The 12,382-nt window shown below is 46.1% G+C and overlaps 1 protein-coding gene across 3 annotated transcripts; it reads left to right on the top strand.

The window, feature by feature from the left end:
• The first annotated feature begins 686 nt into the window (after positions 1-686).
• On the top strand, positions 687-10,830 carry LOC308547028 (uncharacterized protein C8orf76-like). 3 transcript variants are annotated; one of them, XM_081116662.1, is made up of 6 exons: positions 687-826; positions 1,698-1,793; positions 2,533-2,676; positions 5,501-5,955; positions 7,232-7,364; positions 9,989-10,830. In XM_081116662.1, the coding sequence occupies exons 1-6, from the start codon at positions 689-691 to the stop codon at positions 10,184-10,186; spliced, it is 1,164 nt and encodes a 387-aa protein (XP_080972788.1). In that variant the 5' UTR covers positions 687-688; the 3' UTR covers positions 10,187-10,830. The 3 variants fall into 3 exon arrangements, with proteins under 3 accessions (XP_080972788.1, XP_080972789.1, XP_080972790.1); XM_081116663.1 differs by lacking the exon at positions 2,533-2,676 and having other exon boundaries at positions 700-826; XM_081116664.1 differs by lacking the exons at positions 1,698-1,793; positions 2,533-2,676 and having other exon boundaries at positions 700-826.
• Positions 10,831-12,382: the final 1,552 nt, after the last annotated feature.

The following is a 12,382-nucleotide window of genomic DNA, read 5'->3' as shown; positions in this document are numbered from 1 at the left end:
CACTTTGCCAGCAGTCTCAGCTTCCCGGCCTCTAGGAGCACCCTGAGGTGTAAGAATGCTGGTAGATATTAGTCTTAGGATTCTGGCATTTGGTTGTTTTCTGCAGGCAGAATTAATGCTCCCTGATGGAGCCCCCCGAGTAAACCTCTGTATCCGCTGTTTTACGAAGGCGTTAATTAGTCTGGTCTTTGTCGTTGGTCAGGGGTCTGTTCTCCGGAGACGGGGGATACTGACTCACTTATTTCCCAGCCCTTAGCCATGTAATACTTGATCCTGAGCAAGTTACTTAACTTCTATAAGCCCAATATCTTCATTTGCAAAATAGGAATCACTGTGCCTTTCATGAGGAAAGGATATAAAGTGCAAAAAGGTGCTTAACAGTGTCAGGAATACCGTCCGTGGTGTGAAAAAGTGGTACCTACGGGTTTTAAACAGCTACCCTGGGGCCGGTGCTTTCTGATGCGAGCATATAAGGAACGCGCTGTCCATCTCCTGGAACCGAGAAGTCAAACTCTGTCCCCGACTTCCGTCAGATTGCGAATCAAGTAAAAATTCTCAGCTCAACGACGACTACCAACCCGCTTCGAGCCAAGCCTCGGTTTGGCCTCCCGGGGACTACAAATCCCAGCATGCCGCGCTCCAGGCCGGGCCCGCACGTGGGCGCCGCTCTAGGCGCCGTCTCCTCTCGATGCCCTGCCGCAGGCGCGCGATGGAGGCCGGGTGCTGGCCGCTCGGCGGCGAGTTCGAGGACTCGGTGTTCGAAGAGGGGCGGGAGCGGCGCCCTGGCCCGTGCGCCTCCTACCGCGCCAAGCTCTGCGAGCCGCGGGTAAGAGGGCAGGGCCTCCTGTCGCCTGGCGCGGGCGCCCGCAGAGTGCCCGCCGCCCCCCGGGCTGCCCCGTGCCCCCCGGCCTCCCCCTTTCCCTGCCCACCGCGAGGCCGTGTCTCCCGGGCCCCGAGGGCGCTGGGACATGCCCGCGCTGTCCGCGGTGCACTCGCAGCTGGCGCCTGGCCGCCCGCACCGCGGCTCCCTGGGCGTGCCCGTCCCCGCTCTGAAACCTGCGGGCCCTCCGCGGCCGTGCCTTCCCCGGTCCCGCAGCCGGGCCGCCGGCGCCCCGCACACCCGGCCGCCGCCCGCTTCCCGAACCTTCGCGCCTCTGCTCCCCGGGCGGCGACGGCCCGGTCCCCGCGCAGGCCTGTCCCTGCTCAGTGACTCCCCCGCCCACGCTGACCTCGCTCTGATGGTCAGAATCCTTCGATTGTATCCATTTCTCGAGGCACGTCTTAAATGCTGCCTTCTCCAAGAAGTGCTTTCTGATTTTCCTTCCCAGCCAAGTATTTGTGTCGTAGACCCCCCCCCCCCCCCCGCCCCCAGTGTCAATTAAAACGCCTGCCCATTTCCTAGCCCGTGAGGCTCCTAGACCCTGAGCGCTGAGTGATCCCCGGGAGTGGGCGCTTAACCTAACGCCTTTTTAAGTTAAGAGGCATCATGTTATTGGTATGTTTATTTTATAATTTACATAAGAACTGGGCCATCATTAAAACTGTCACTCTTCTGTGCCAGGTGCCTTCCTCTGAGTCTCATCTTAAAGAAGTGTCTTTTTTGAGGCTTAATAATTTATTTGTGGAAAATTGCTTCTGAGTATGAGGTGGAAAAGCATAGCTTTGTTCTCGTGATATGCTCTTTTCACAATTTCTAGTGGTTTTGTGAGGAAACGGAGAGCAGTGATGATGTTGAAGCTCTAACTATCAAGAAATTCAGAGGGGACCTGGCCTACAGACAGCAAGAGTATCAGGTAGAATTCCACATTTATAAGATCGCACTAGTTGAAATGGGCCCTTGTTCTGTAAGTCACGGCATATTTAAGTAATAGGCTACTAACTTAGGAGTGTGTTGTTTGTGAAGATGAATTTAATCTCTTGCAATGTGTTTGTAATCTTAGAGCCCCAAAGTTCTGTCCTTTCCTATGAGGCTCTGTATACTTTGTTTTGTTTCTTGTAACTCCAATATAGGAATCTTTTGGGGATCCTTGTAAATCGGATTCCCCAGGCCCTGTATCTCATTATGTGGGAGCCTCTAGCACAGATACCTTATAGTGCCACGGAAGCGAAGCACCCCAAAATGTGTAAGAAAAGGGAGAAACTAACAGCTAGGTATCAGCTTTGCATGTAGATCTCATTTCATCTTCATAAGAGTCCTGTTGTTATTTTGCTGATGAAAAGGTTATATAGCAAGTTAGTGGCAAAACCATCATTCAAATCCTGGTTTTTTTGGTTTCAGAATGTTCTTTCTACTATACTATGATGTTTCCCATGGTAGTCATGGTTCTGTTCTCCAGCCATTTCTTCTTTACCCTTTAGAAGAATACTGGTGACCGATGAACTTCTTTAGTTCATTGTGAGGGTCAGTTATGACATTACCTTTTGCTAAGGAAAAAAAATCACCCCTATAACTGAGTCCTTTCTTCTTCTGTGTTGTCCGCCTTTCTTTTCATCCCTTCTCTTCATTTCCTCTACTGAACAAATAACTGCCAGAAAGCACTGCAGGAATATTGCAGTATCTCTGAAAAATTACCACCTACAAATGTTGCCATGAAAAGGGATGTCCAGGAAGGCCAGGCTCGGTGTCTAGCTCACCTGGGAAGGCACGTGGAAGCACTGGCGATTGCTACGGACTTGGTGAGTGGTGTCATTGCTTATTTTCAGTTGTTTTCCTAGGATGGCTGCATATTTTTTTAAAAAACAAAACAAAACCAGCTTCTTGCTAAGAGCAAAATCTGTGAGTTTGGAGAAGCAGAAGAAAATTGCCAGTGGTGTAAGGACATTATGATGATGAATAGTTTGGAGCTCTAGGCATAATCATTTTTTAGTAATATTTTTTCTTGTATTATGCTCAAAATTGTTCATTGCCCGAAAATGTCATTTGCAGAGGTTTTATTTTTGTTGGGAATAAATACTGAATGGAAGGATTATCAGTGGTCTGTTTTCTTCTTTAGATACTATTTTTCAAAATTTCTACAGTGAACATGTATTACTTTTGTAAAGAGGAAAAAAATTACCAAAAAGTGACTAAACATCATACTAAGCCAAGCTTTAATAATCCATTTTTTTCTTATATGGTATTTGCAGAATTTTTTTTAAGGGATAAAGGAAAGCAGCTCTTTGCAATTCTGCTTGTTTTTGTTTTTAGATCAAGGCATTTATGGTTTATGTCTGTGGTTATTTGTGTAAATTTTACATGGGGATTGACCTTAAGTAGACAGGCTCAGTTTATAGATGACCAGTGTTCTTTCTCAGAGGGAGCTAATGAGGCGCATGGCACTGATCTTGAACCCCGTGGACCTAGTCGACCAAGGTGGCCCTCGAGTGTGTGTGCATCTGAACTGCCCTCATTCTTGTAAACTAAGAGAAATCCCTATTTGCTTGCTGAGGGGTTCATTGCGTAGGACCTCAGCCTCTTGCAGTGAGAGGAAACTTTGGTGGTAATTGTCTTCAGAACCTGGAAAATAGCTACATTTTCTCCTTTTTTCTCCCCTCTACTAACTGGGGGTTAATTGGATGCATTTTGTCGAAGGAACGTACAGTATTTCTTAAACAAATAATTTTAACATCTCAGAGTGGTGTGCTCGTGTGATGAACTGTGTAAGGACACTGCTTTCTGACAGTGAAGGGCTGTCTTTTTCATTTATGTTGTCCACTGGCATTTCAGTCCCACCTGTGCCCAGTTCTGGGTTTGGTGCTAAGAAGACAGATAAACCATATCTATACCCTGCACATCCATCGCTCATCTGGAGTCTAGTGGGAGAACCCTAAGCCAGCTCACATGTGTCAGCTCTTCTGTGACTTTATTCTTTATTCTGCAACTTCTAGTATGACTGACTGGCTCTGCTACTTACTAGCTGTGTGAGGTCAGGCAAGCTATCTGACTTCTTTGTTGTGACTTGTTGCCTCATCTATAAAATGGGAGTGATAATAGAATCTATTTTAAGGGATTGTTACAAGGATTAAGTGAGTAATCCCTTAAGCAGCGCCTGGCACACGGTAAGCACTCAATAAATATTAGTTGTAGTCGTCATCATCACGTCACAGAGGAATTGCAATGTTCTGGAAAAATCACACCACGTCATTTAAATGGAATTTAACTTACACAGAGTTATTTACTAGTTATGCTATTAAAACCCTCCCGTCAAAATCGTAGTTTGCATATAACAACCTCTACCTCAACACACACTTGCTTTCTCAATGTGAAAATGTTTTCACACAGTATAAAGCACTAAGACTTGTAGAAGAAAGGCAGCATTTGTTATAGGTGGTCCAGGCTTGATACTTTCCTTATTATAAATGAAAGACATGAGGAGGTATTACTGAACAGTTATTAAACATCTGTTATGTTCGAGGTGCTGTGCTCTGTACTAGGGATTCAGCATTGAACAGAAACCCTTCTGGAACTTAATGGTCTGTTGGGAAGGCCAGAATCATAAACAGGAGTGATAATTACACCAGATAGGTTCTGTTATTGGGAAGATACAGCGCGACCACATAGGTCGTGTGGGGCTTTCTTTCCTACTTTTGCATTGTGTATGTGACTATTGAGAGCCCTCCCAGGCTTTCTACTCACTGATGCGTCAGTGTCTTCGGCTGCATCCTGGGTAGTTTTACTCGCATTTCTCTCTCAGTGTAGTTCTCTGTGGCAGCTCGATTTGCATACTAGACAGCCAGGCTTTCCTGTGACTTAAAATCAACAAAGGTCATTTAGTCTGCTGTCTGCTCTCCACAGACTTTAACTTAGAAAAGAAGGCTTGTTTTCCCTAACCCACAGGGCTTTTGCCATATGGCAAGTCAGGCAAGAGGTGGTGGTTCTGGTAAAGGTGGCTCGAAAAGGATTTTCTGATCCGAAGGAAACCAGGCAGTCCCCTCTAGCCAAAACACTCTGGCCTTGGTCATAGCAGGGAAGGCATTTGGATTCAATTATGATGCAGCATGAAACAGAGAGAGCTTCAGGACTGTCCTGCTTAAGATGTCTAAGCCAAGGAAAATTTGGACATGGAGTTCATTCGAATCCTCAAGGAAATCACCATTTGGATTTTTAGGAAGCCTGGAATCTTAAAATGAAACCATTAGCCCAGGGTATAAAAAAGTTGGCTTGGTTCTCTCAGCTGTGTGGCTGAAGACAATAAAGATTATAAGAAATATTGAAAATAAACTGGCACTTATTTCTTTGGTGCTGAACTTTTTCAGACCACTGTCACATGAATTGTGTTGTTTTTATGACATTAGGATGTTTGGGAATGACTGGTGCTTGCTTTGCTGGGTAGTAGATATTTCTCTAGGTTTATGGTTTCAAACTGAGATCTATTGAAAAATACTTCGTCCACTCTAGTTGTGTAGCTGCTGAAAGATACTTCTGATTTATAACATGTACAACCTGGGTTTTTAGGAATCTCCATTTTCATATAGAAAACGTTCTGCAGTTTAATGTTTTTGACCTTTTTTTCTTCCTTAGGAAAGGAAAGCAACTAACACAGACCATTTGACCACTGTGCTCCACCTCCAGCTCGCCATTTGTTCAAGCCTGCGGAACGTGGAGCATGCCATCTTCTGCCTTCAGAAACTGATTTCTTTGCATCCCTTTAACCCTTGGAGCTGGGGCCGGCTGGCAGAGGCGTACCTGAGTCTGGGGCCAGCGTGCTCAGCATCGTTTGCACCGTCTTGTAGGCAGAGCCATTTCACCTTAAGTGACAAAACCATCTACACCTCCTGTCCACACTCAGGAAAATCCTGTCTTTTGTGTTTCCCTGAGACGTTGCCTGAGAGCTCTGTGTTTTCTGGGGAAATGAGCAGCGGTAACCACAAGAAGGAGAAAGCTCTGAGCTATATTCAGGACTCTGCGGCAAAAAAGAGAGCAGCAGCACCGCTGGAGGCTCAGCTGAAGGCGTGCGCCTCTTTGATACGAACCAGGTAAGTGGACAGTGGGTTAAACTGTATGTGTGATACTAGGCTCAGAGTAAACCGCATGTGTGATACTAGGCTCTTTTTTCTAATTTTAAGTTTCAGAAAGTTCTAGGCTAGTTCTGGTATATGTTTTTGAGACTTTTCCCATGGTCTACATGTCAATGCTTCCAGAGTCCAGGTAGGTAATGCAGACAGGTCAGAATGAAACAGGTGAATGTGAATTGGGTCAGGTTCTTTCATGAAACTCGTGACTTCCCATCACACTTGCATAAATTCCACATTTCTTCCTACCACCCATGAGGCCTTATGTGAGCTGACACTGCCTCTCTTTCTCTCCTGTTTATTCCAGTCTTTTTCTTTCTGGCTGTGTTCCACCCACAAGGGATCTTCGTGAGTTTCACACACACCAAGCTAGTTCCTGTGTCAGAGCCCCCCACCCCCTCGGCCAGCCCTCTTCCCCCAGGCATTCTTGTGCTGGCTCATTCCCCTCTGGGTCTTGGCTTGAGGGGTGTGTTGGAAAAGCCTTCCTCCGCTGCCCATCCAAAGTAGACACTGCATCCACCCTGTCTTGGATTTCTTTTTCGTAGCACTCATCACTACCTGAAATTGTCTTACTGTTTGTGTGATCTCCCTCCTTCCATCCCATGAAACGTGCCTAGTGCCTACAGTAGTGTGTAGTATCTACACAGTCAATATTTAACAAACTGTGAAGGAGCCACATGACGGGGACAGGAGGGAGGAGGAGCCCAGAGACCAGGCTTTGATCATGATGGTGAAGTTAGTGGTGAGGCAGTTGCAATGTGGTCATCAGAGGGTCCTCAAAGATTGGGGCTCGCTTTGGGTAATTCAAGTGAGCTAGAGAATGTAATTAGTCTTTGAGGTCATGTTGCTGTCGGTTCAGGGACATGGAAGGATCATAGAGCACTGACTGCAAAGGAACACACCCCCATGATTCTGGAGCGGAGCCTTTGACTGAGAGGCTTGTGCTTTTCATGCCACATCACTTGTGCTTTTGATCACGTGACTTCTACAGGGTGCCCTCTGAGGTCTTGCTCACTAAAGGTTTCTTTGAGAAGCTTGGTCAATGCTTTAAGAAGATGACTCTCCAATGGAAAGCTGAGTACTTTGTTCAGAATAAGAAGCTTTAGGGATTTGGATGAGGGTGAGTGTCTGCTGTTTAGCCCAGTGGGACTCTCACCCAGCTGAATGCCTGCGTATATATGAACATCTCACTGCTTTCCTTTCTGGGGAACCTACACATCCGGACTTTTGTGTTTTTCAGGCTTTTGCTTCAGCTCACCCAGTCTCAGCAGACATCGTTTGCTTTGGAGAGGAACCTAAGGACCCAGCAGGAAATTGAAGTTAAAATGAAGGGCTTTGGCTTCAAAGAAGACACTTTGCTGCTGATGGCTGAGGTGAGTGTATCTCCTAGGGTTTATGTGAAATGAGGCATCATAGATATGTTTCCTGGCTCCCATCCCATTTTTTCAAAAACAAGGTCAGATCGCATCCTCTAAAGGACCTCTGTGTCCTTCCTTTACGGGCCTTTGGTCACTTCCTCCTCTTTCTGCTGCAGTGTGCAAGCGGCAGGGGCCCTGTTTCATTCGCAGGTTGCTGCTTGTGAGCACCTGCCTGCTTGAACACCAGGATGCCCAGTAACTGTTTTCTGAGTGCTGATTAAGGGAATGAATGTTGACATTTGTGCAGGGCGCTTGTATGTTTTCTCCTTCATTCATCCTCATAACAGCCTGCGGGACAGGCGGGACTGGGAGTGAGGCGCAGAGAGGTTGTGACTTGCCAAGGTCAGGTTTTAAGTGGCAGAGCCGTGCTGGCACCAGTCCAGCTGCAAGTCCCCTGTCTGCTCCACCCTGTTACTGCTTCGATGGTTGTAGAGACATTCAGATGTCAGTTTTTTTAAACCTTTATTAGTTTTTAGAAAAGTATGCTGTTGAAATGTATTCAGATAGCATTTGTAGATTATCCATGTATTTAAGTTATTCACTGTGGTTCCTTTTAGTATATAATTGAAACTTGACTGCTCAGGAACTTTTCCCATGAGAATAACTATCTGTATACATCCTAATGTCATGCTTTCAAGAGATACAATGCCCGGCCCCTTTCCCCCTCCCCAAGCTAAGCTCCCGCTTGGCTCCTTTTCCCTGTGCTAGCGTCATGCTCTCCTGTCTGTCGTCTGAGCCTTTTTCAGCTTTCTCACTTCTATGGGCTCTTTCCCTTGAGCCCAGCCCACAGACATGCGCAGATGCGCCATCTCTCCCGAGGTCACCGTAGCCTTTCCTTGGTCCTTTATGTTTCCTTGGGTTTGTAGCTGTGGGCCACTCACTTTTGGTTTCCTGTTCCCTTTGCCCTGAGAGGCTGCACTAGTCTGCTTTCCCCAGTAGTTCTCACTGTCCCTCTGCCTCTTGAGATACAACTAGTTTCCCCTGTCTCCCAAGTACTGCATTCTCTGAGGTGTCACTTAGGTTCTCTGTCCCCTCTTCCTTTTTCTCACAGCAGTCATAACCTCGCGTGTAGTTCATTGTCACCTCTGGGCTGATTACCCTCCGATCTGTGTCTCTGCTCCGTTCTCTGGAATGCTTGTCTCACATCTCAGATTAATTACCTACTGAGTGATTAACCTGAGCCAATTATTGGTTATTCTGGCACGTCAGGTACAAAATGTCTAAAATGGGACTGCTCATCAGAGCATCTCCCCCTCTGCCAGTGCTGAGCATAGTGTAGTGCCGTCCATAGACATGGCCGTCAGCAAGCATTGTTGAGAGGAAGCACAGGGTCTTCCTTGTAGACTTAATTTTTGCCATTGATCCTGTCGGTCATTCTTTGTTTATCCAGATCTGGAACCTCACTAGCTGTGGGCATCTCCCTCTGTTCTCACCTCTAGACGGGCACCCAGCCCACCCTTCCTTCAGGGTCCACCTTTCATTTCTCTTCTACCACTGGCCCCACTTATCACCTCCTGGTTGACTCTCACAGTGCCCTCCGGGCTTGTCTCTCCTTGTTTCCTTACTGTCTCCCCTCAACTCTGTTTTGAACATTGCTGCTGAGTTGATCTTAAAACATTGCTTTGAGGGCTGGGTGAAAAAGGTGAAGGGATTGAGAAGTACAGATTGGCAGCTACAGAATAGTCCCGGGTTTGTGAAGTACAGCACAGGGACTATAGTCAGTAATATGTAATAACTATGTGTGGTGCCAGGTGGGTACTAGACTTATCGGGGGATCACTTTGTAAATTACATAATTGTCTAACCACAGTGCTATACATCTGAAACTAGTAGAAAATAATATTGAATGTCAACTATAATTGAAAAATAAAATTGAAGAAACAAACATTGCTTTGACCATGTTATCTGCTTGCCTAAAAACTAAAATGTGTCACCGTTACCTCAGAGGTCAGGTCTGGTTTACGGCCTTGATAATGATGTCTAAGACCTTCCAGAGAGTAACCCCAAACTTGTGACCCAGGAATTCTTTACACAAATCTTTGCTTCCACTAGCCTGATCTCCTGTGTCTAATAAACCTGTCGTGGGTTTTCATCTCCACCTACTTGCTGTTTCCATCCTCAAAGACCCAGCTGAAATCCATCCTGTTCTGTTCTGTGGCAGTTTCTTTCTCATCTGAGCTCAGAGAGAATGATGGCTTGAATAGATAGCTCCTTAGTACCCACCCAAAAGCAAGAATGTGTATAATCTTTGTGGGGTGTTTTATCAAAGAGAAACTAACACAGAATCGAGCCTGATTTTGACCAGTAGGGGGCAGTATTGTGCCTTTCGTTGCCACATTAGTACTTCAGTGACTTGTTCACTCGGGAAGGATGATACCAGAAATGTGGGGTGATATTTACCCATGTGGTCCTCAGATTGCTGCTTCTGATCAGACATCTTTTCAATATGTTGGAATTGTCCCCAGGCTGTTGAAGGAATTCTGCTTGTATGAAATCCTTTACATGAAGACTGGCGTGGTCTTGCACACCATGCCTGCTGCCCCTTTTATTGGGTCAGGGTTTTTTTCCCTTCTCCTGCAGGTTATGGGAGAAGATATCGTGCCAGAGAAAATAAAAGACGAGGTTCACAGCGAGGTGAAGTGTGTGGGCCCTGCAGCCCTGACCGCCTTGGTGATTGCATCTTCGAAAGAATTTGAAGACAAGTGGTTCAGAAAGATCAAAGACCACTTCTATTCCTTTGAAAACCAGTTCCAGACACAGATACAAATCTCCACTTAGTCCCTTTAAAAGCAAAACATCTGGCACTGTGTTAACTGTCCTTGTTTACTTCAGAGAGAATCTACTGCTAACCATGGAATAGAGTGAATTAAACATGATTATTTATATTTTATAAAAATGGCTCATCTCCCACATTTTTTTCTATTCTGTTTCTTGATTTTTGTTGTTTTTTTTTTAGATTTTTGCCATTCACCTATCTTAGCTGCCTACCCCTTTAGAAGTTATCTATTGGGAGAGCGTGTAAAAGAGGCTTCTAGATTTTATAGTCTTTTAAAAACAGTAGCATAAGTATTTATTTGTTTAGGTAAGTTTGTCAGGGATGACTGAGATTGTGGAAATGAAGACATGTCAAAGTTAGTTTCATGGATGCTCCAGGAGATGATTATTTGTGTCCCAGCCAGCAGTATAAGCTTCAGCATACTTGTGTCACTTCCTCTGGCCTCCAAGACCCAAGGGCGAGACATATGCGTCCATGTAGCACTGTCTCACAGGGAGAATATCCTATCCTTTCAGCCACACAAATTTTAATCACAATCTAAACATCATCTTCAGATACAGAAGGCCATTACCTCACTCAAATTACCTGGGATGGAGGAGCTCCCATAGAGAAGTGGAATTTAATAATAAACCAGAAGCTTCACCAGACATTGTCCCAGCTCTTATTTTTCTCAGCAGAGGGAAGAGAATGCCAACCCTGGGCAAAGAGGTGTCATCAGGGTTACCCTCCCGTATGCCTGCTCACTTCACCTTTCCCCAGGCCCTTTCCCAAACAGACAAAGATCTGACGTTGCTTGTGTTCTGACCATTTTAGTGTGTGTGAGCAGTAGCATAACTAGGGATTGCAAGTTTAGTCATTTTGTCTCCAAAACAAAAGACTGATTAATAGACATTTCAATCTCTAGGAACCATTAAAAAGTATACAAACCTCTCAACAGCTCCCCATGGCCCTCCATCCATTCATTCAGTCATTAACGACCACTTACTGAGCCCCTGTTATGTGACAAGCTTTGTGCACTTACCATGGAGACCAGGTTATCATGGAGTTGATGGGCTTAAGTGTTGACCCTCAGGATAGAGCCCCAGCTGGATTGTGGCAACCCAGGGCTCCATCTTTTCCTGCTCCCCACCTTTAAATGGCCATAACTTGTACCTTTGGGCAGCTCAGTCTGTAACCTCTCCCAGTCCCATAATATGGCTGATTCATACTCAGCTTTCAGGTCTCAACTGCGTTTTATCTTCCCAGACTCCATCCCAAGTGGTGGTGGGTTTCCCTCTGCTTCTCTGCTCTTTTCCTCCCACATTCGTTTTATTGCTCTGTATGGTCATTGCCTGTTTGTTTCCCATGACAGACTAAACTTTGTACAACCAGGGGACAGGACTGTCTTCTGCATATTTTTATCCACAGGGCAGGATACCTGGCATCTCGCTAAATATTTGTTGAAAAGAATTGCTGAATGCATTGGCCAACGTCTAATTTTTTTGCACAAAAGGTTAATGCCTGATGATCTGACAGTGCTGAGGCGACCGGAGCACCCGCCTGTTTCTCTTTCTGTAGCTAAACCCCTTCCTCCCGTTTGTCCATGTCTCCTAGAAGTTCCTTTTCTCCCCTAGGCTCTCTCGGCTTTTCTTCTCCACCCTGGTTCCTGTCACTTTGCCCAGGCTTAGCGTTTAGCCCTCTGGCTTTCCTCCCGGTCCACTGTCCACACAGCTGCCTGAGTGGTCTTCGTGGAGCTGTGCGCACTCTGGCTGCATGCCCGTGCCTGTGAGAGCCCAGCCTCCTGCACTCCAGCGTCTCAGCTGTAATGGAGGGTGGGAAAGGGCACCAGGAAGCCTGGGCACCTCTGGGTTTCATCACAGAAGTCATCTTGATCATTTCCAGCATAGATGGTAAAGGTAATTAATGGAGCAATGATTATGCTAAAGAAAAATTTCAGGCCAGTCTACTTAGACACCCCACCCTTCGTCAATGAATGAATCACTCAGAAGGTGAGCAAATGTGAACCACTGGTGACTGCACTCCAGGTGGGTACGGTGGGACTCAAGGGCCATTCTTGCCTTTTGAGATTCAAAAGGCAACTCTTCAACTTTTTCTCTGGGGTGGGGAGGGGGTGGCAGTGGGGATGGGGATCAGTGCCTGGTATTTGAGCTGCTGAGCCTTATGTGCTTTATACTCTCCCACCCCTGCAATCTTCATAC

Source organism: Miniopterus schreibersii (genome assembly GCF_964146895.1).
Source record: "Miniopterus schreibersii genome assembly, chromosome: 17".
Lineage (NCBI taxonomy): Eukaryota > Metazoa > Chordata > Mammalia > Chiroptera > Miniopteridae > Miniopterus > Miniopterus schreibersii.
This window is presented reverse-complemented; position numbering and strand designations above follow the sequence as displayed.

Excerpts from the sequence above, each read along its gene's own strand:
- LOC308547028 (XM_081116662.1), top strand. The coding sequence starts at position 689 with ATGCCCTGCCGCAGGCGCGCGATGGAGGCCGGGTGCTGGCCGCTCGGC. Across the intron at positions 1,794-2,532 it reads ACAGACAGCAAGAGTATCAG|AAAGCACTGCAGGAATATTG; the intron begins GTAGAATTCCAC and ends AATAACTGCCAG. Across the intron at positions 7,365-9,988 it reads CTTTGCTGCTGATGGCTGAG|GTTATGGGAGAAGATATCGT; the intron begins GTGAGTGTATCT and ends CTTCTCCTGCAG.